This window comes from Hypomesus nipponensis, chromosome 28 (assembly GCF_054491055.1).
Source record: "Hypomesus nipponensis isolate SF chromosome 28, ASM5449105v1, whole genome shotgun sequence".
NCBI classification, from domain to species: Eukaryota; Metazoa; Chordata; class Actinopteri; order Osmeriformes; family Osmeridae; genus Hypomesus; species Hypomesus nipponensis.
In genome coordinates, this window is record NC_140388.1 from 8,952,709 (window position 1) to 8,972,371 (window position 19,663).

At 50.4% G+C, this 19,663-nt stretch overlaps 2 protein-coding genes and 1 long non-coding RNA gene across 6 annotated transcripts in view; all 3 read left to right on the top strand.

The window, feature by feature from the left end:
- The window catches only part of sema4c (sema domain, immunoglobulin domain (Ig), transmembrane domain (TM) and short cytoplasmic domain, (semaphorin) 4C), a 38,314-nt gene extending 36,516 nt beyond the window's left edge, over positions 1 to 1,798 (top strand). Inside the window, exon 16 of the mRNA XM_084695195.1 lies at positions 170 to 1,798. Coding sequence (XP_084551321.1) covers positions 170 to 1,062 — 893 coding nt within the window. The 3' untranslated portion in view covers positions 1,063 to 1,798. The remainder of the gene's footprint in view (positions 1 to 169) is intronic.
- Positions 1,799 to 1,835: 37 nt separating this feature from the next.
- On the top strand, positions 1,836 to 4,396 carry LOC146219885 (uncharacterized). The gene is made up of 2 exons (XR_014751040.1): positions 1,836 to 2,661; positions 2,987 to 4,396. It is a non-coding gene; the product is annotated as an uncharacterized LOC146219885 (long non-coding RNA).
- A 924-nt stretch (positions 4,397 to 5,320) lies between these two features.
- cdca2 (cell division cycle associated 2) lies at positions 5,321 to 12,417 on the top strand. 4 transcript variants are annotated; one of them, XM_084695206.1, is made up of 15 exons: positions 5,321 to 5,556; positions 5,659 to 5,706; positions 5,987 to 6,161; positions 6,290 to 6,423; positions 6,546 to 6,708; positions 6,890 to 7,038; positions 7,375 to 7,482; positions 7,596 to 7,692; positions 7,930 to 8,228; positions 8,388 to 8,436; positions 8,531 to 8,605; positions 8,786 to 9,582; positions 10,159 to 10,233; positions 10,505 to 10,670; positions 11,122 to 12,417. In XM_084695206.1, the coding sequence occupies exons 3-15, from the start codon at positions 5,990 to 5,992 to the stop codon at positions 12,147 to 12,149; spliced, it is 3,312 nt and encodes a 1,103-aa protein (XP_084551332.1). In that variant the 5' UTR covers positions 5,321 to 5,556; positions 5,659 to 5,706; positions 5,987 to 5,989; the 3' UTR covers positions 12,150 to 12,417. The 4 variants fall into 4 exon arrangements, with proteins under 4 accessions (XP_084551332.1, XP_084551331.1, XP_084551334.1 ...); XM_084695205.1 differs by having other exon boundaries at positions 5,321 to 5,706; XM_084695208.1 differs by having other exon boundaries at positions 5,321 to 5,706; positions 10,162 to 10,233.
- Positions 12,418 to 19,663: the final 7,246 nt, after the last annotated feature.

Consider the following 19,663-nt stretch of genomic DNA (forward strand, 5'->3'; position numbering starts at 1 on the left):
CTAGCGGCCCCTGGTGACCAGACGCAATCACTACACAATGCATGTCTAGCAGCTGAGGGAATTAAATTGTCAACAAGTTCACGTCTAATGAATTCAGATGAGGGCCGAGCGAGGCCCTGTGCGACTGACCCCCTGCCTCTCTCTCTCTCTGTCGCCCCCTGGTGTCCAGATCACTCCCGGCTGCGTAACGTGACGGTGGTGGTGGGCTCGGACATGGTGCTGCCCTGCCAGCTGGTGTCCAACCTGGCCCAGCCCACCTGGGTCCTGAACGACCGGGAGCTCCCGCTGGGCGACCCCGAGGCGGGGGGTCCTCGCTTCGACCGGGCCCTGCGAGCTCTGGTGGTGCCCCAGGCGGGCCAGCTGCAGGCGGGCCGCTACGTGTGCTACTCGGAGGAGCAGGGGGTCAAGTTCCAGACGGAGCGCTACCAGGTGGCGGTGGTGGCCAGCGCGCCCGTCTTCATGGAGGCCCGGGCGCCAGACGGCAGCATGGGGCTGTTCTGGGTGCTGGTCATCACGCTGGGCGCGGCCTGTCTGCTGCTCCTGGTGGTGGCGCTGTACCTCCGCAGGCGTCTGAAGCTGGCGTTGGGCAAAGGGGCAGATATGAAGCCCCTGGAGAGCACCCTGGTATACCCCATCACCCTACCCAAAGAGCCGCCCACCTTTGTGCCCAGCAAGATGCCCAGCGACGAGGACCGCTTCTGGGAGACGGGCGCCAACTACTACTACTTGGACGGCTCGCTGAAGATCGTCCCCGGCCACGCCCTGTGCCCCAGCGCCAGCACGTCCTCTCCCAGCACCATCCCCGGCCAGCCCATCCACTCCCCCAGCCGCCTTAGCCTCACCAACATCCGAGGCCAGGGCAGCAACGGCTACATCCGCCTCAACCTGAGCTCGGCTGGGGAGGAGAGGGTTAGCGGGGGCGGCGCGGGGGGAGGCGGGCTGGCCGGAGGGCTGGGCGGGGTGGGGAACGACTACACGAGCCCCTTCAAGGAGGAGCTGAGGAGGACCCTGCAGCAACGGAGCGTGCTGCCCGACGCCAACCCCGAGGAGTCTTCCGTCTAGCGAGTTCCCGTCCGGGGGAAGAAAAAAAACAACCAACAACTAACCTACCTCCCTCCTTCAAAAGGACCACACTCTACTTCTTTACTCGGCTCCTCTCTCTCTGTGTGTCTCTCTCTCTTTCCTTCCACTGTCTCTCTGCCAATGCCTGTTTGGTTGAGTCTGTGACTGGAGACCGTTTTAGCACATAGCATGTCACACACACACACACACAGCAAACCCGCTCTCTCTTGTAATTATCGTGCTCTGGAAGGCACGCGTCGGCCGCGGCGTCTCTGAGTGGTTCGACGAGGCTCTTTGTTTCCCCGCTGTGCCATCCCAAGCTGTGTGCATCTGTATGTGAAGGCAGCAAAACGCATCGCAGCCTGTCTAGAGCATGACAGGAAAACCAACACGCTTGTTTCCATGGGACAGGTGGTCCTGTTAAGAAATGGACCATTCAGAACATGACAAGGTGTCAGCCCCTGAGCTGAACCAATAAGCAGGCGGGGGCGGGCATGAAGATGGAACGACCTGCTCTTCTCACAATGAGACTTTCTTTTCTTTTCTGCACTTAAAAAAGGAGAACAGACTCGATTTCATATTAATGAGCCAAGAGAGGGAGAGAGTTCTACAAAAGACTAATTAATCTCAGAGCAAGACGACAATCACATCCCTCTCTCCAGGGGTCGACCTGGGGAGGAAGGGGTGGAACGAAGAAGAGCGAGAGAGAAATGAAGCTTGAGTAGGAAAGACTCGCAGGGGGCGCGGGGGGGGGGGGGGCGGGCTTTGTGTGAAGGACAAACTCTCCGACTTTCTCAATTTGTACTTTTTTCACGTTGTCTTTCTCCAGAGAGGCTGCTTCGACACCTGCCACGTTCATTTGTGGTGATGGTTTGAAATGAAGACGTTGCTATGTGTTCTTTTACTGTGTGTTATGGACTACAGTAGTGTTCAGTGGTGACCAATGGCTTTAAAGCACCCTTCTGAGAATGTGGCACTTAGAAAAACCTTGCCTTTGCCGCACAAAATAGTATAACTCTACAAGTGAACCCCACTAATACACCTGTAGAGAAAATAAGACGCATCTACTAATACGTTTTGGTTATTGGGTTTCCTCCATTCGCTCTTTACTTAGTTCTGTGGCTTTTGGACAGTTTGAATTGAACCCAGTTCCTCAGAACAGCAAAGATACAATTGTATTTTCAGACGAAAGTATTGCAGAATATGGGGGGCGGCTGGTGGAATGTAGTTGACTGGTCACTGAGCTGTTGTGAATACAGTGGATATCTTAACAAGTGCTTTGTTTGGGTGGGGGGGAGGAGGCTCGTACTGCCATAAACAAAACCCTCCCTTTTGCACCACCCTGAATGCCAAACCTGGAAGTGGATTGTAACTGGACATTGCCCCGCTGTGGCCCTGACCCAACCCTGATACCGACGCCCGGAGAATGACCTGGAGCCACTGTGGATAACCTGGACACTCTGCAACGGAAGGACACTGTTAAACCACACACACACACACACTGCCCGTGCTGACGGAGGAATGGGCGGGGTGAGAGATGGATGAGTCAGGTGGGAAGCCGACGTCTCCGGACAGGATGCAGCAGCTCGTCGGTCCGAGGTATTGCTTCTTTTCACCTCGCGTCACACTGACAGATTCACACGCTCACCAATGTCGTTGGCAGGATCATTTTGAAACTGTCCAAGTCACGTATATACAAACGGCTTTCTTTTCAAGATGTTCGGCCCCATTGTAGCGGTTTGCGAGCATCGCTGCAGAAGGGGGTTTAGTGCTTCGTCTTGCCTTGTCACCTAGAATCATTTGGCCAGGGCCCCGTTCAAGAACCCTCGAGGCTTGCTTTGTTTGCCGATGGATGAGTATGTTTGACCACACTAACCTGTCTCTCCTCCTGTCTCTTCTACTCTTCCTGTGCTTTGTCCTACAGGGATGGCTTTGGTGACACGTCCGTGAGGGCAGGAGGACCACACACACACAGACACACACACACACACAGACACACACAGACACACACACACAGAGGGAACTTAAGGACGAGTCTATTTTTTTCTTTCCCACAATGTAGGGACAGCGGAAGGGGATGTAGTATACTGAACGATCCTCAGGTTGTAGAGGTACTTCACATCAGTGGTTTCCCCCTCGTGTTGCATGACCTTCTCTGAAAATGTACTATACATCTTTGACTCCAATGGTCGCCCCTCGTAGAAATGAAGGACGTTTCAACTTTTCCAAAACTCCAACGTTCTATCGAAGAAGAAAACACAATTTTCATATTTATGGTTAAGAGTTGTAAGAACTGATGACATTGTAAAGTTGTTTATTTTTGCAGTGCCTCTTCACCTTTGGATAAGCCAAAGTAGACTGCGGTTGCTTTTTTTTCTCCCCCTCTCCGCGTCATTCATTTTATTTCATGTTTTATTTCATTCCACTTTTTATATTTAAGTTTATACAGTCCGTCCACTTCATAGAACTGAAGTTGTGAATGCAACGTTCCTGCATATTTAACACAGCATACAGCGTGGCGCTCCTCCTCCTCCTCCTAAGAGAGAGAGAGAGAGAGAGAGAGAGAGAGAGAGAGAGAGAGAGAGAGAGAGAGAGAGAGAGAGAGAGAGAGCACGCTCTGGGCTGGTGGACATCCTGTTTACATGTCGGTAGTTATCTGCTATCTCTATCCTGATCTCGACCATATGAAAGGCTGAATACATTACCAAAACGTAGAACTTTGGAGAGCTTCGTATCTTGCCCGTAACCAAAACAAGTTGCTGTGCTTTCAGAGCAGATCATATGTTTTAATGTGTCTCAATATACTGGTTCAAAGAACCACTTCATTACTAATCAATTAGCCACTGAGACCCTCCAACCCAGCAGTTTCAAACCATACAAGCTCTCCGATATAGATTCTTTTGATTTAGGCCTTTCAATTTTGCATTGCCTTTTTATTTTTACGTTATGAAAGACACATTTGGATATTCTCTAAGATGTAAGACATCTCATAAAAGGAATATGCAGGTCTCAAGATGAAGAAAAACAATCAGCATGTTATATCTGGATCTGCTAAACATCCATAGAAGTGTTCTCACTTCACGCTATAAGTTGTGTTGCTCTGTGATTATAATTTGTAGTGTTATTATCCTAAATATTGTTTCACATTTGCTCTCCTTTTTGCTTTAAGTTGCAACGGTTCCTGTCTTTTCATGATCTTGTATGTTTGTTTTTAAAGGATGTTTAGTAACTTATTTTGCTTGTACAAACATTACGATATTTATTATCATTGTACATATGTCCTTATTTTTTATATGTGTATATACATACATGAATAAAACGAGACCTCCTCAAATAGTGTGTCTGTGTTTAATAAGGCTTGATGACAACCAATCATCTAATATGCATCTAAACACACAGTCCTGTTTATAAATAGTGTGTGATTAGTAATTGTTAGTAATTGTTCTCCCAGCTTATTTGATGGTGGTACGGAGGCCACATGCTCTCCATAGCCCAGCTGATGCACACACACACACGGACCCAGCTGTGGTAAACATGAGAGCCAGGCCCATTAAATACACAGCTGGGTCACAGCAGCTGCACGCCTTCATCTTGCACCATCCAGGCCGAAACGGAGGAGAACTGGAGAAGAATTCGCTAATGTGTTGTATGGGATTGTGGTCCACTGCAATGGATAGAAACAGATAGTGAGAGAAATAACATGTTTTGTTTTAACAGTGTTGACGACTTGTTTGGAGGCTGATTAAATGACCAGTCTGTCATAGGGGAGATTTCAGAAGTCCGAAGTGAATATCAAATTTTGGTGGTCAGAGAAAAGTCACAGTCTGTATTTACCAGGCACAGTAACTAAGAAGTAACCACACATCAGTTTCTAGGCACGGTGAACAATAATGTAAACTACAGCAAATTACTGCAAATAGGCAACTTGGTTTGCTATGTAGATTAAGAGAGAATTTTGAATACTGATTTTTTTTCATGAATACGGAACCCTCGTACTTCGGAAACACCCTGGTAACGTTGGTGGAAAAAAACGTGGCCACTGACATAACACAGAGCGAGCTCAGTAGGGCTATTATAACGCATTAAGCATTGATAAATTAGATTGTATTTTATTTTAATCTAGGGACTTCTAGAATTACATTTAACTGGTCCCGAATCTGCCACAAACAGAGAATCGTAATTGGCTATTCCGAGGACACGTGATTCAATTTTAGCCTCCTGTTGGCTAGTTCGTATTTAAGCTCGTCCCATATGTTGATCACCAAAAAAATAGTTCCCAAAACGTTCACACTTGTTATTTCATTTATTCATTGTTTAAAAATAGCTTTTTTTAGGCATTTTGTTTATGTGGATCAAATACATATCTTTCAGTAATATTTTGATAGCAGTGTTATGTGGTTTGGAGGTATAAGCTACCGTTGTTTACTTTTTCTGCGGAAGGATCTAGTGACATGGCACCTTGTGCTAAAGGACTGGAGCGAATTTTGAATGAGGGTACAACCAACGTAGCGTGTTAGCTGAGTTTGCTAGGTAGTTGCCAGATAATGATCTATTTAATATGCAATAATTAATACTGAGGTTTATACTTTTTTCAAGATAATCTAGGTCTGTGTTTAATTCCTTTAGTGAGATTCCACCCGACAGGTAAGATGTGTCTTTTGTGAATGATGATGTAGCAGCTAGGCAGATCTACACTAGTACAGTAACGAAGTAGTGCATTCTAGATAGCTTGCTAACGTTACAGTTGCAGTTGCTAGCTAGTTAGCTTTGATCTGTAAATAGGCCTTCAACAAGAAAGGGGACTTATTTGTAAACCTTTGTCACATTTGAAACTGTATTGCTATCTGAGGTTTTAATCGTATGTGCGATCTCAGTTTGACAAGTGAGACTGGTGTTGAATGTTCAGTGGTTCATGTTTTGTCAGATCATGGCTAGCTCCGAGCTAAACGTGGGCAACATAGATGGTGTTGAAATCCTGACACCATTGAAAGACCAATGCCTCCCCCCCCTAAGCAATACCCCCATGGACTTCTCCCTTTTAACAACGTCTCAGCTGGGCATTTCCCCCCAGAGCTTTACCCCATCTTCCGGCCGTAAAGGTAAGGCCTTCTTAAAGTTAGAAACGGCAATGTTTTATTTAAGACTCGTTATAAAGTACAGTACATTTGTCGTTTATGGTCGCGCTGTACTATCTGGCTAATGTATCCAACTGTTACTGTGTTTTCAGACAAGTCCCGCTTGGCCCAGTTGAAATTGAAACGAAGATCCAATGTCGGTGTCCGTGGCTCACCGGAGACGAACTCTCTCATCCGATACATCGCTCAGCAGAGGATGATGAAAACTCCACCAGCAACTACCGAGGTGAGATCCAGCTTGGTCAGTCGCACAATAGGCCTACACGTCAACGTATTTGTCACTATCTGCCTGCAAGACTGACCTGTCTGTTAAGTGTTTATGTCATCAACTCTCTATCTTTGCCACAGTCTGTCAGTGCGCGCCCCTTCACTCCAAGGGTCTCCAAGTTGAAGCAGGAGATGGCCATCTTCCAAAGCCTCCTGTGTGAAGAAGAGGAAGAGATGCCTGAAAAGAAGCCAAGGCAGGAGAATCCATTTGCGGAGTGCATCAAGACAAGAAAGGATCAGTCCGGTGAGTCCTCTGAATGTCAGAACAATAGTATCGAGTATCTCGTTTTTTTGCACGTCCTGTTTCGCCGACACGACATCACCGCAGCCGGCGAGGATTGACCCAGCCTTCTTGACGTGCGCGCTGCTCCTGCAACGTTCGACGTCTTCCTCATTGGGTGTGTTGATGGGCGGCGCTTATCTAGATGGGAGGAGCCGAGACGCGTGGAAGGAGAACTGCCCGCCCCCCGTGACCCCCCTGCCCAATAAGAGGTGGTGCCCTGGCCTCTGCGAGGGGGAGATTAGGGAGGCCAACGCTCCCACCCTCCAGCACAGCCTGCAGAAGACAGGGGAGGTAACACACACTGAGCCTACACAGTACTATCAATTAGACTCTACACCAAAGGCCCTTTACATACCTTTTGGATTGGCTTGAGTGTCTTTTTTTGAGTGTCCTTCTATTCTAAATCGTCTAATTTATAACTAGTTGTAAACTTGTGTTGTTCATTTGTTCTGTATATTTCGAACGTGCTACTGTACCTATGCAGATGTGATATGTCCTATTGTACCTACTGCATGTGGATATTGTGTGTCCCACTGAATGTAAAGTATGTCCTATTGTACGATATAGTTCATCCGACTGTCAACGTGATGTGCTGGTAGCCTGTAAACTGTCACCCTCCGTGTGCAGGATTCAGTTGAGCAGGACAGAGCACAGCCACAGCCTGGGGCAGAGGTCCCGGTGAGCCCCTCGCCCCCCCAGCCCCCTCCAGCACACTCCCCTGCCAAGGAGCAGCAGGTGAAATACGCACACGCACCTGTGACAGCCTCTTGTGAAGACCTTGTTGATGCCCTTCATCAGGTGCTTGCTCTCAGGCCTCACCTCTGTCTCCCTCCTCGTCTCCTCCACAGGACAGCTTCCCTGAAGCGGGGGCCAGGCCGGGGGACGGCGGGCCCCCTCTGCCCCCTCTGTTCTGTATGCCTTCATCCCCGGAGCCCAACCGCAAAGGTAGACCCCCCCCCCCCTCCTCCAGACCTCAGCAGCCCACCCTTCACTTCCCTCCACGGCAGGGATGGGAGGCGTTATTGCAGACAAAATATCCTTGATAGTCCACACACACACACAGTAGAGACAAGGAGAGCAGCGAAGAGCCCTTTAATTTATCGTCTGCTAACAGTGTCTTACGGCTGAGCGAAGCTCCTCTGCAGAGGGTAAATGTAACACGCCCCCCCCCCCCCCCCCCAGATGGCGATCCCTCTGCTCACTCCGCCGTCCGAAAGAAGCGCGTTCGTTTCGGCGCTCCCCTCTCGCCGGAGTTCTTCGACAAGAACCTGCCCCCCAGCACCCCTCTCCAGAAGGGGGCCACGCCGGCCCGCGCGCCCCCGCCTTCGGCAGGGGGGTCCCAGGTGCGCTCCGCGCTGAAGACCCCCCAGAGGAGCCAGTCCTCCTCCGCGCCCCCCCAGCTTGACTTCAGCAGCCCCTCCGGGGCCTCCCCACCTCTCAGGAGGGGGCCCAGGGGGGCCGGCGCTGACACCCCGGAAGAGGTAAATCTTCATTTCAGGGGTTTTGCATTTACTACCAAACACTCCCTCTTAAACCTTGAAAATGAGGTGTCTTGGTTAAGCGCTGTATTGTGGTGTTTTGGTGGTTTCTCTGTTGGATTATTAATTTCTCTCCCCCCCCCCCCCCCCCCCCCCACACAGATTGCTTTCACCATGGATGACAGTGAAAGGTCATTGGTGGATGAGACAGGTGAGTCGTGTGTTCCTGGTGACTGCTGCTCTGGCTGCTCTGGAGACAGTTTAAGCAGGCGGGCCGTGTTCTAATAGGCTCGTTGTTCCGTCAGACGTGAGCTGGGAGACCCAGCCGCTGGACTTGAACGCAGCGTTCCGGGAGGTTTTGTTTACGGACGTCTTCCGAGGTGAGCTCGCTTCTCTTTTATCCTCTCTCTGTCCCTCCAGTTTCCCCCTGGGTATGCCCCCCCCCCGCCTGTCACCCCCAGCCTGCCACCCCCAGCCTGCCACCTCCCGGCTTTGTGACGTGTTATCTGAGGTGTCAGTGTGTGTCAGCCTGGAGACTAAAGGCGGAGTTGTGTTTGCAGTAGATCCACCCTCGGAGCTAGAGTCTGACTCCAATCCTGCCAGAAACCCTGTCCTGGGGCCTGAACCAGCGGATGTGGATGCCCCAGCCTCAGTCCCTGTCCTGGGGCCTGAACCACAGGATGTGGGTGCCCCAGCCTCAGTCCCTGTCCTGGGGCCTGAACCACAGGATGTGGGTGCCCCGGCCTCAGTCCCTGTCCTGGGGCCTGAACCACAGGATGTGGGTGCCCCAGCCTCAGTCCCTGTCCTGGGGCCTGAACCACAGGATGTGGGTGCCCCAGCCTCAGTCCCTGTCCTGGGGCCTGAACCACAGGATGTGGGTGCCCCAGCCTCAGTCCCTGTCCTGGGGCCTGAACCAGCGGATGTGGATGCCCCAGCCTCAGTCCCTGTCCTGGGGCCTGAACCACAGGATGTGGGTGCCCCGGCCTCAGTCCCTGTCCTGGGGCCTGAACCACAGGATGTGGGTGCCCCAGCCTCAGTCCCTGTCCTGGGGCCTGAACCACAGGATGTGGGTGCCCCAGCCTCAGTCCCTGTCCTGGGGCCTGAACCACAGGATGTGGGTGCCCCGGCCTCAGTCCCTGTCCTGGGGCCTGAACCACAGGATGTGGGTGCCCCAGCCTCAGTCCCTGTCCTGGGGCCTGAACCACAGGATGTGGGTGCCCCAGCCTCAGTCCCTGTCCTGGGGCCTGAACCACAGGATGTGGGTGCCCCAGCCTCAGTCCCTGTCCTGGGGCCTGAACCACAGGATGTGGGTGCCCCAGCCTCAGTCCCAGCCACTTCTAACAGCAGGAAGAGGAAGGTCTGTATCTTCTCCCTCAGCATCACATCTAGTATTCCTAGTGCAGTGCCCATTGGCGTCTCCTGAGGTCCATGGCTCCATAGCTTAGTGCAGCTCAACATGCCTGCCAACTCGTTTATATTTTTGTCGCCGGGCAACGCACCTGCCGACTTCATAACATAATTGAGTGAATGATGGCTTCCTGCTACTAACAAATATTATTAGATTCTACTATTAACTTGATCGAAGTTGTCTTCATCTCTCTGTGTCTCTTTTCCTCTCCCTGTCTCTCTCCCTCCCTCTCCCTCATGTGTATATCTCTGTCTCTCTCCCTCCCTCTCCCTCTTGTGTATATCTATGTCTCTCTCCCTCCCTCTCCCTCATGTGTATATCTCTGTCTCTCTCCCTCCCTCTCCCTCTTGTGTATATCTATGTCTCTCTCCCTCATGTGTATATCTCTGTCTCTCTCCCTCCCTCTCCCTCTTGTGTATATCTATGTCTCTCTCCCTCATGTGTATATCTCTGTCTCTCTCCCTCTTGTGTATATCTATGTCTCTCTCCCTCATGTGTATATCTCTGTCTCTCTCTCTCTCACAGCAGCCTGAGGAGGTAGAGCCTGCGATGAAGAGGTCAACACGATCCGCTGCCAAGTCTGCAGGTGTGAAGATGAAGGTGAGACTGGCCCTCTCTCTCTGTCTCTGTCTCCTGCCTCCCTCTCCCTGTCGGCAAACTGTCTCCTCTCTTCTCCTTCTCTCCTCCACCACCCCCGTCTCCTCTCCCAGTCTGGGCTGTCAGTCTTCAGGGAGCGGGCACGGAGGAAGCCGCTCGTCTTTCCGCGACTCTGCAAGCGGATCCGCCCCTCCTCCCTCACAGTGATGGGATGAGCTGTTTGCTCGTGGTTCAGACCCAGTTGAGCTTTACGGGTGTGTGTGTGTGTCCTCAGAAGGCGTCGGCGAGGCGAGGCTGGGGCTGTAAGGAGGTGGACCGCACGCTGTACGGCTCCAGAGCCTACGCCTCCAGGGACCCGGCGCTGAGCCCCATCACCGAGACCCTGGCGTCGGCCAGCCGCTCCCCCACACCCCAGCGGCCCCGTGCTAACACACACACAGGTACACACTCTGGACAAACACACACACACACAGGTACACACTCTGGACAAACACACACACACACAGGTACACACTCTGGACAAACACACACACAGGTACACACTCTGGACAAACACACACACACACAGGTACACACTCTGGACACACACACACACAGGTACACACAGGTACACACTCTGGACAGACACACACACACAGGTACACCCTCTGGACACACACACACACACAGGTACTCCCTCTGGACACACACACACACACAGGTACACACTCTGGACAGACACACACACACAGGTACTCCCTCTGGACACACACACACACACAGGTACACACTCTGGACACACACACACACACAGAGGTACACTCGAGCTACACGCACAGATACAAATGTCCAGGGTCCTTTCTTGTGGTCCAGCATGGTCCTGACCTGACGTACCCTCTCCACCCCCCTCAGCCAACACCCAGGAGTCGGACTCTTCGCCGGCTCTGAGTGACCTCGTCATGGCCGCTAAACTTTGGCGCGAGCGCTTCGGTGCCTCCACCAATGAGAGCGCGGCGGGAGCTCCCGTGACCTATGACGGCGAGCCGGAGCCTCCCGCACCTTCCGGCGCCTTCTCTACCAGGAGGACCCCCAGGAGGGGGTCGGGGCCCAGGACCGAGACCCCGGGGAGAGGGAGAGGTCGAAAGGTCAGCGTCCCGGCCGATCATTGGCTGAGCGAAGTGCCCGAGGACCAATCGGAGAGGCGCAGCGAGCAGCCCTGCGGTGACCAGACGGCAGCCCTGGAGGACGCAAGGTCCAGCCCTCCCTCTCGCACGCCAGCCCAGGATTCCCCAGCACCCTCCCCCCCCTCGGAAACCACCGACCAGGAAGCAGACTCAGAGCAGGCGCAGGCCAGCCTGGTAACAGAGAGGCCCAGCCAGAGGCGTTTCAAGGCTGCTAGGGGGCGCCCCCGAGGCAGGAAGAGGTCACGGCTACCCCCCAGCACACAGCAGCACACAGCCCAACCAGGGGAGCCCCAACCAGGGGAGCCCCAACCAGGGGAGCCCCAACCAGGGGAGGCCCAGCCAGGGGAGGCCCAGCCAAGGGAGGCCCAGCCAGGGGAGGGGACGGAGGGGCAAGGGAGGCCCCACGGAGCCAGCCAGGAAGAGGACGACCCCCACAGCTCGGAGGGATGCGCGTCCGACGGGCCGGAGCCCTCCCTGCCCGCCTGGCACCAGCTGGAGTTCAGCATCGAGGACGTCCTGAGACCCCGGGCCAGCAGGGGGCAGCGCTCGGTACGCCGCAGCCTCAGGAACCACAGGAGCCAGGAAGCAGGGGTGGTGGACGGCGGCCTGGCCTGGGTCCCCCACACGTCCCCTGACTCCCTCAGGGCCGTACGCAGGAAGACCCGGGGCCGGCGGGGCTCAGTCATCCTCCTGCAGCCTCCCCGGCCACAGGAGCTGGAGCCTGGGATGAGGGAGGAGCCAGAAGCAGCCCTCTGACAGGGGGGTGGGGACCCAGAAAGGTGGAGCAGAACACTGTTAAAAGTCTTTGACCGCTTGTTTAAAAGGTCACTGGACATGAGAGGTCATTGGTTTTGGGGGGAGTTTGGCCCCTTTTTGGGGGTGGGGGGTTGAAAGAAGTTTCTTGTTTTGTTAAATTAGTTTTAAAACCCCTGATTTTATGTGATGGATCTGCAGTGATTTCATGTTGGATTTGTACAGTTTCATCTGTGAATGCTGTATCCATTAAATTTAACAAACATATGTTTTCAAGCACCATTATTTTCCTTCTAAAGAAAGCAACTACTGATGATTCATGCTAGGGCTGTTAGTGATTTGTAGCTGGTTTCCTACAACCCAGGAGATCAATAACCTGGAAGCACAATCATCTCCTCTGACTATCTACCAATCAATACACCACTCAATTAGTAATCAGAGTGCATGCTGTATGAAGCTGTTGTATGAAGATGCAGTGGTCAATGTGTTCCTCACTTCTCACTGAAAGTGTGTCTTGATGGTTGGAAAATGATGACAGGGTTTCTCAACAATTTCTGTCCTGAACAGTCTATTATTAGAGGGAGAGAGAGATGTCTTAATGGAGTGGGAAGCTGCTTGTCAGGCATTCACACTGGTAAGTGCTGACGCGAGGGCAACAGCTAGTGACAAATGAATACTTGATGGTGAGTAAATTGGCTGAATGAGTATGGCTGGCGATGTGCTTGTCATATCAGAACGTGGCCACCAGAGGGTGCAACACTTTAAACAAATCTTAATGTCATTTAGGGACATTTAAATCCATTTAATAGGGCACGTAATATCAAACATGGATTAATTTGGTTTAATCTGTCTATAAAACCAAGTGGAAAAGGTGACCTCTGTGACTAAAATAACAGGCAAACTGGCTGCTAAATGATATTGACCTTATCTATTACTGGGCAATTTACACCAAGCTTCAAAAGTAAACTTTTTGAGACGGGTGATTTTGGTCTGTTTCTTGTGAAGGTCTTGTTTTCCCCGTGGAAGATTGATGGCTCAGCTCATGAAAATGTTACTCGGGCTGGTGGGAACATGTTTCCATCTAGTGGACAGAGCTGGAACTTCACACACATTAAGCCATCCATCTGCCTGTCTAAGCCAGTTGACATATATCAATTTATATGTCCACAGTCCAGATGGATTTTTGAAACACTGGGGAAAGACACGTTGTTAAAGGTCAATTGTGTTCACCTGCTTTGTTTCCAGACGTTTCATGTTGGGGGGGGGGGGGGGTTTCCCTCTTAAAAATAGATTAAATCTCTATCTTAATGACACATGAACATATAACCTCTTTGTTCCACAGCAGACATATTGTGCTCAGGATTCGACCAATTACATGGCTTTATTTCTTTGTCTCTATTAAACTGTTTAATGTGTTGTAATTGGAGTGTGTAGGTGAATATGCCGCCACCTACTACTTTATGGGCGTGTGTGTGTGTGTGTTGAATAGCCCTCCACCTCTGTGCTGGCCTGTTTTTCCCTCCTAAGTGTGTGTTGGGGTGTGAAGCCCCAGTCTCCTGACAGACGGACATACAGAAGACGGCTTAACACAAGAACAATGGGGTCCTTTGACCACAACGACGCCCCCAAGACATGTGGCCTCTTGTCACCGTGGCAACCCCCCATGGGATAGCGGGGCGAGCTGACAGCTGGGGAGGAAGAGTAACAAAAATGGAGTCCATTTCTTTCCACTGAACCTCTCCTGGTCTGCCCTCCGTCCCTCTCAATCATCGCAGTGTGTGACGGAGTTTTAGCGCACTACCCAGCTGTTGCAATGAAAATTCATGTGCTTCTGCTGTGCCCAGCCTCCAGTAGATAACACATTTCAGGGCCTCCTATCCTTAAAGACAGTTTAACACCGAGTGATAAATCAACTGCTCTCGTTTCCTTTGCGTGTAAATGACACTGACTACTCAATCATGAATAATTATTTGCGATTATGAGTGATTTATTGGATTTTTAACTGCATTTCTAGCCCTTGCACAGACTAATAAAATTACAGCTTTGGATCCCAGGCTTGGTAGAGACTTCCAGAATGTTCCAAAGAATGTTCCAGAGTGTTCTATTCTGCTTTGGAGTGCTCAGTCTCTAATGTGGTCCCCCCTGCTCTTCTGCCTCTCCCTCCCTACCTGCCTCTCGTCTCCGCCCTCCTCTCCTGCCTCCACCCTTCTCTCCCCCCTGCTCTCCCACCTCCCCCTGTCTTCCCCCCCCCTGCCTCCCCCTTCCTCTCCTGCCTCCCCATCTCCCCCCTGCTCTCCTTTGTCATCCACCTCCCCCTTCTCTCCCCCCTCCCCTGCCTCCCCCTGTCTCCCCCCTGCTCTCCTTTGTCATCCACCTCTCCCTTCTCTCCCCCCATGTTCCCCCTTCCCCTGTCTCCCCCTGCTCTCCTATAGGGTTCAGGACGGCAGGAGGGCAGCAACAAAGAGGCAGACAGCACCACGAGCCAGGATCCATGTGGGTCGTAACTCGCATCTGTTGAGCTGGTAAGTCTCTGGTTCCTGGTGCTGGGCTGCTGTCCATGAACATGTGTCCTGCCCTGGGGCGCTTCCAAGCAAACGCATGAACACAAGTCTGATTTGAAGAAGGGGGTTTGCACCACGGGTTCTAATAGTCCCTGCGTGGAACGTGACAGCAGCTCGCTGGTGCTGGTGGTGGTTTGCTAGCGAGAGAAGATGCGTTGACCTGTTCCAGCAGGACTGGGCAGTAACATACCAGTGCAAGTCTGGGCGAGAAGAACTCATGACTGACACCGTCTTAGGATCTGTGTTTGGAGTGAGATTCAGATCATGGTGAGGGTGTCTGTGGGTCTGTTATAGTCACTCTCCACACGCCACAGGGTGGCAAGGGTGAGGATGTTTGGATCATCTAAACCAGTGGTTCTCAATCCTGGTCCTCGGGACCCCCTGCCCTGCATGGTTTAGACGTTTCCCTCCTCAAACACACCTGATTCAAATTAATGGGTCGTTATCAGGCCCATTTATTTGAATCAGGTGTGTTGGAGCAGGGAAATATCTAAAACATGCAGGGCAGGGGGTCCCGAGGACCAGCATTGAGAACCACTGATCTAGACCAGGGGTTCCCAATCCTGGTCCTTGGGCCTCCCTGCCCTGCATGTTTTAGGTGTTTCCTTGTTCCAACACACCTGATTCAAATGAATGGTCGTTGGCAGGTTTCTGCAAAACTAGATAACGACCCATTCATTGGAATCAGGTGTGTTGGAGCAGGGAAACATGTAAAATATTCAGGGCAAGGAGGCCCGAGGACCTGGATTGGGAACCCCTGATCTCGACGGTGGCGTGATTAGGCTTCTGATTCAACTGCCACTGATGGCTCATTAAGTGGGCCAACCATGATGAAGAGTACTGCAAATATGTTTGCTGTGTTTGACTTTGCCTGGATGAAAGTTCTCAATGTTCTAGTCCCGAAGCATAAAGGCGCGTTGGCCCAGAAAACAAAACAAAAAAAGTATTTTTCAAAAGGTTTTCAATTACTGTTTGACCTTGTCTGACCAGGGTGTCCCGGGTAAACATGGGACTTTGCAGCGACGGAAGTCCACAGTCGAGGTCTGATCGGGATCTGCTGAAGAATGATCAAGGCCGATGTCCACTGTGATTAACGAGCAGGTGTTTGGGTCAGTGTTAAGTAAATGGAGCCATTATTAATGACCTTCCTGCTCTCTGTTTGCAGTAGCAATGATGACTTCCAGGCTGTGGCGGCAGGGGGATGTTGGGAGTCCAGGGCCTGAGGGGGATTTGGGGAGGGAAGCGTTGTCTGAGATAGAGGGGTTAAGTTGTGGCTGACTGATGACCCGTTAAGGAGGAAGTTCACGAGCACTGGGCCCCTGTGGAACACAGTCTGGATAGAACATACCCACGGTGGATCGGGGAGGGGTACAGTTCGGTGCTGGAGTATTTGAATGCGGGAGGAATTCATTGAGGGAAACCCTCCTCCAAAGGCTAAATTGACATGCTGTGGTTCTATGATGTTTGAGGAGGGATCTCGTTTGCGTAGTTGAATTAGATGAGAGTCGGTGATGTGACATCCTGTCACACCCTACTAAAGTGCTTTAGTTGGGTTTTGTGGGGCGTGACCGGTATTCTGATTCATCACTTTGATGACAGCAAATGTATCTGTACTCATAATGTTGGAGCCAATCAATTATTCAGTCTGCAGTCTCATTTTTAAATGACTATCAATATATAATACGGCTCTCTCATCTGGATCACTCTGTTGGCACAGAGGGAGTGACAACCATGCAGAGCTTAACACTGATGTGAATATAATCACTTCATTTTGGAATGGGTTTAATCAGTATTACCACAGGTGTTTACTATCACCGTGAACTTGAATGACTTCAAGATATAAAAACAGGATTCCGTCTGATTCCTTTTTTTTGGTGTCTGGAAATACCAGGAGGTCATATCAGTTCAGCGCCAAACACTCTGTTTAAGTAAAGAGATCAAAACATCAATTTTCTACATTATCTGTCTTTTATAATGATTCCTGACTGACTGGTTGGGGCCAGTGAACAACATATCTTCCAATCATGCATCAAATTAAAAGGGGTTTATGTCTAAAAGCTGATGACATTAAGGAGGCTACGGAGCAGGACTGGTAGAATGTGTGTGTGTGTGGAAGGGGGATTATGGTCTTCAGTGTGTGAAGACAGAGGGGGAGACCAGACAGACAATGACAGCGCCCCCCCCCCCCCCTCACCAATAGGCACACAGGAATGTGAGAGGGTCCTGGGGGGGGAGGGGGGGGGTATTGTTGTCTGACGTCCTGCTCTGTAAATACAAGCCCACTGAACCACTCTGGTCTTCAACACTTGGAAGGAGTCTAGAGGGACTAGACACGCACGGCACAGGAAACACACATGACATCATAGACACCACATCAGTCACCTCACACACACACACACTGCAACGCAGACAGGAACGCCTGCTTCGCATCTGGGACGAGGAGTTAAAAAAGCTGAATATGTGATTTTTTCAAATGTAAGGGCTTTCCAAATGTGTACAAATTCAATGTTCCTTGTGTCCTTTTCACGTGATGGTTGTCTGGCTTTTCAGTATCAATGACTAGCAGCCCTGGGGCAGCCCATAGCCCTAAACCTGCAGGTGTCCCAGCTGGACAAAGGAGATTTGACCCACTGAGCAAACTGGGGGGTGAACAGCCCCCTAAAAGCACCACAGAATGAACAGACTCACCCCAGTGTTAAGCTCTGAATGTGTTCAGTTTCGTTTCATATTGTTGGTGTAGAGGACATTACACTGCAACATGCAACCAGCTGCGAGACTGAGTCTAAGTTGTCTGTGGTTTTTGAATCTGGAAATCTGGAAGAGAGCCTGGACTAAAACCAGAAGCATTTGGCTATGAAAAAATTAGGGAATTGTTAAGGTAAAGTAAGGCCTTCTACTATGAGGGCCATTTCTATTTTAAACCAGCACGCTCCTTCAAGGACTCTCGGATTTTTCGAGCGGAAAGGCAAACCTGTCAGAGGTGTTTCCGAGGTAATATCTATCATTGTTACCGAACACAGAATGGCGCCGTAGGGATTTATTGCATTAATGTCAGAAGTGTTTGTGCATGTTAATTACCTTGTCAGAAATCCACCTCAGAATGTCTGCAAATGGAAAGGACTGTAAGCCGCATGTGAGACAATTGATTTGTCAGACCTAATAGCTTTCCACAGTTTCTTTTGTTTCTCAATGGCCGATGTCTTTGACGTGGAAGTGTCCTCCTGGGCACTTCACCGCACTCCCGCGGTTCTAGTGGCTTGGAGGTAAGTTTGTGTTTTCAGGGGGTTACAGATTAAAAGAGTGCTTCAGTGCTTTAGGTGTGAATAAGGTGTCTGGCTTGACTTTCACTTCAATCCCTCGAGTGAGTACCCAGACGAGGCCCCTGGTCTGGGGTTTCCAACAGGCTGCACTTCACCTTCCAGCTGCTCTACGTCCCCTGTGGATGGAGGGGAGGGGAGCAGAGGCCGAGGGTGGGGGCAGGGTGGGGGGCACGCTCTTGGGCGGACAGGCCCTGGAAATTTCCGTTGTATGTTTCAGCCCATTCCAGGATGGGTGGGGTGTGAGCAATGGAGTTGGGGTTTTGGGACTTGGCCCGGAGCCAGCCACAGCAGGAAGCTTGCTAGTTCACACGGACAAAAGCAGTCCCTGCCGCTGCTTGGCTATCTGTGCAGGGCTCCATCACCCAACCCCCCCAAACAGGATCTTTGCACAGTTATATTGGTCTGGTTTGGGGCAGAGAGAGGCTGCAGTCAGTCTCAGGAAGCTACGCTAAAAAGCTAGTTTTCTACACTCCAGATGTCCTTTAACCTTGTTTGTTTGTGTGATTTGATCCATAAAACGACAAGATAAAATCCCAAAGAGGGTTTACACATTGTAAACTATCCCCAAGCTGAACCATGTTTTCACTTCACAAAGTCACACTTGTGTTGCGCTGCCCTGCCAGGCAGAACAGGTCACAAGGATTCCACTTCAGAAATAACATATTAGCTGCCAAAGGTTTTGCTTCTGTACGTCTCCACAAGCAACAGCCCATCCCCTAAGCTCCACAACCCGGTTGAAGAATAGCATCTCGGAACGTCTCTGCAAAGGACCGTTTATAAACACCATCATTTACCAAAACATAACAGCCATTTGTTGCTTCTGTTTATCTGGATTGAAAATCATAAATCAAACCTGCTCACTTCCAGGAAATGTTCCCTCTGTTGTTGGAGATATGTATCAGTGGACAAGACTACTGTCATGGCATTATTAATTCATGTCTATTGCAATGATAGATATGATTTAGGTTCCCAGGAGTTTTATCCATCTGTTATACATGCGCGATGTAAGGGAGTCTTGGTAGGGATAGACTGTTTATTACTTTACATTCAATCAATGCATTATTATCTCACGGTGTATCGCCTTCATCAATCTTAAATAATACACAACCTGGAAAATCTATGAGCTTCACTAATGTGCTCTCTAAATGATCCGCATGTACCTCTAAATGTGATGGGCTTTCCCTAATTATTGGTGTCTGACACGGGAAAACCTTACAACTAATTGCTCCCTATATGGCTTCATAATGTGTCTCTGAGGACTGTTGTGCAGATAATTTTACACAAAGCTTAAGGTAATTTGATTTGGCGCCCAGAGAGAAAGCTTCGCCGTTCTAATAGAAAGGGGAATGTTTAGTCACTGTTCACAGGTGTTTTCTTATAATATGGTTTTAGTTTAGTCCCGTTTGGTGGTTGTCAAAACATACATTATTTCACATGAGCAACAAGCTGTTTTTAGATTAGCTAAATTAAGTTATAGGCTAATGGACAGTTTTAAACAAATAACTGTATGTTTCTACACTATCGCATGTATTAATATAATCGTCATATAATTGTCATATAATGAATCATCTATCAATATAGAAATATAGTGTTATATAATTATAGAAATCACTAAGTACTTGATAGATTTTAAAAT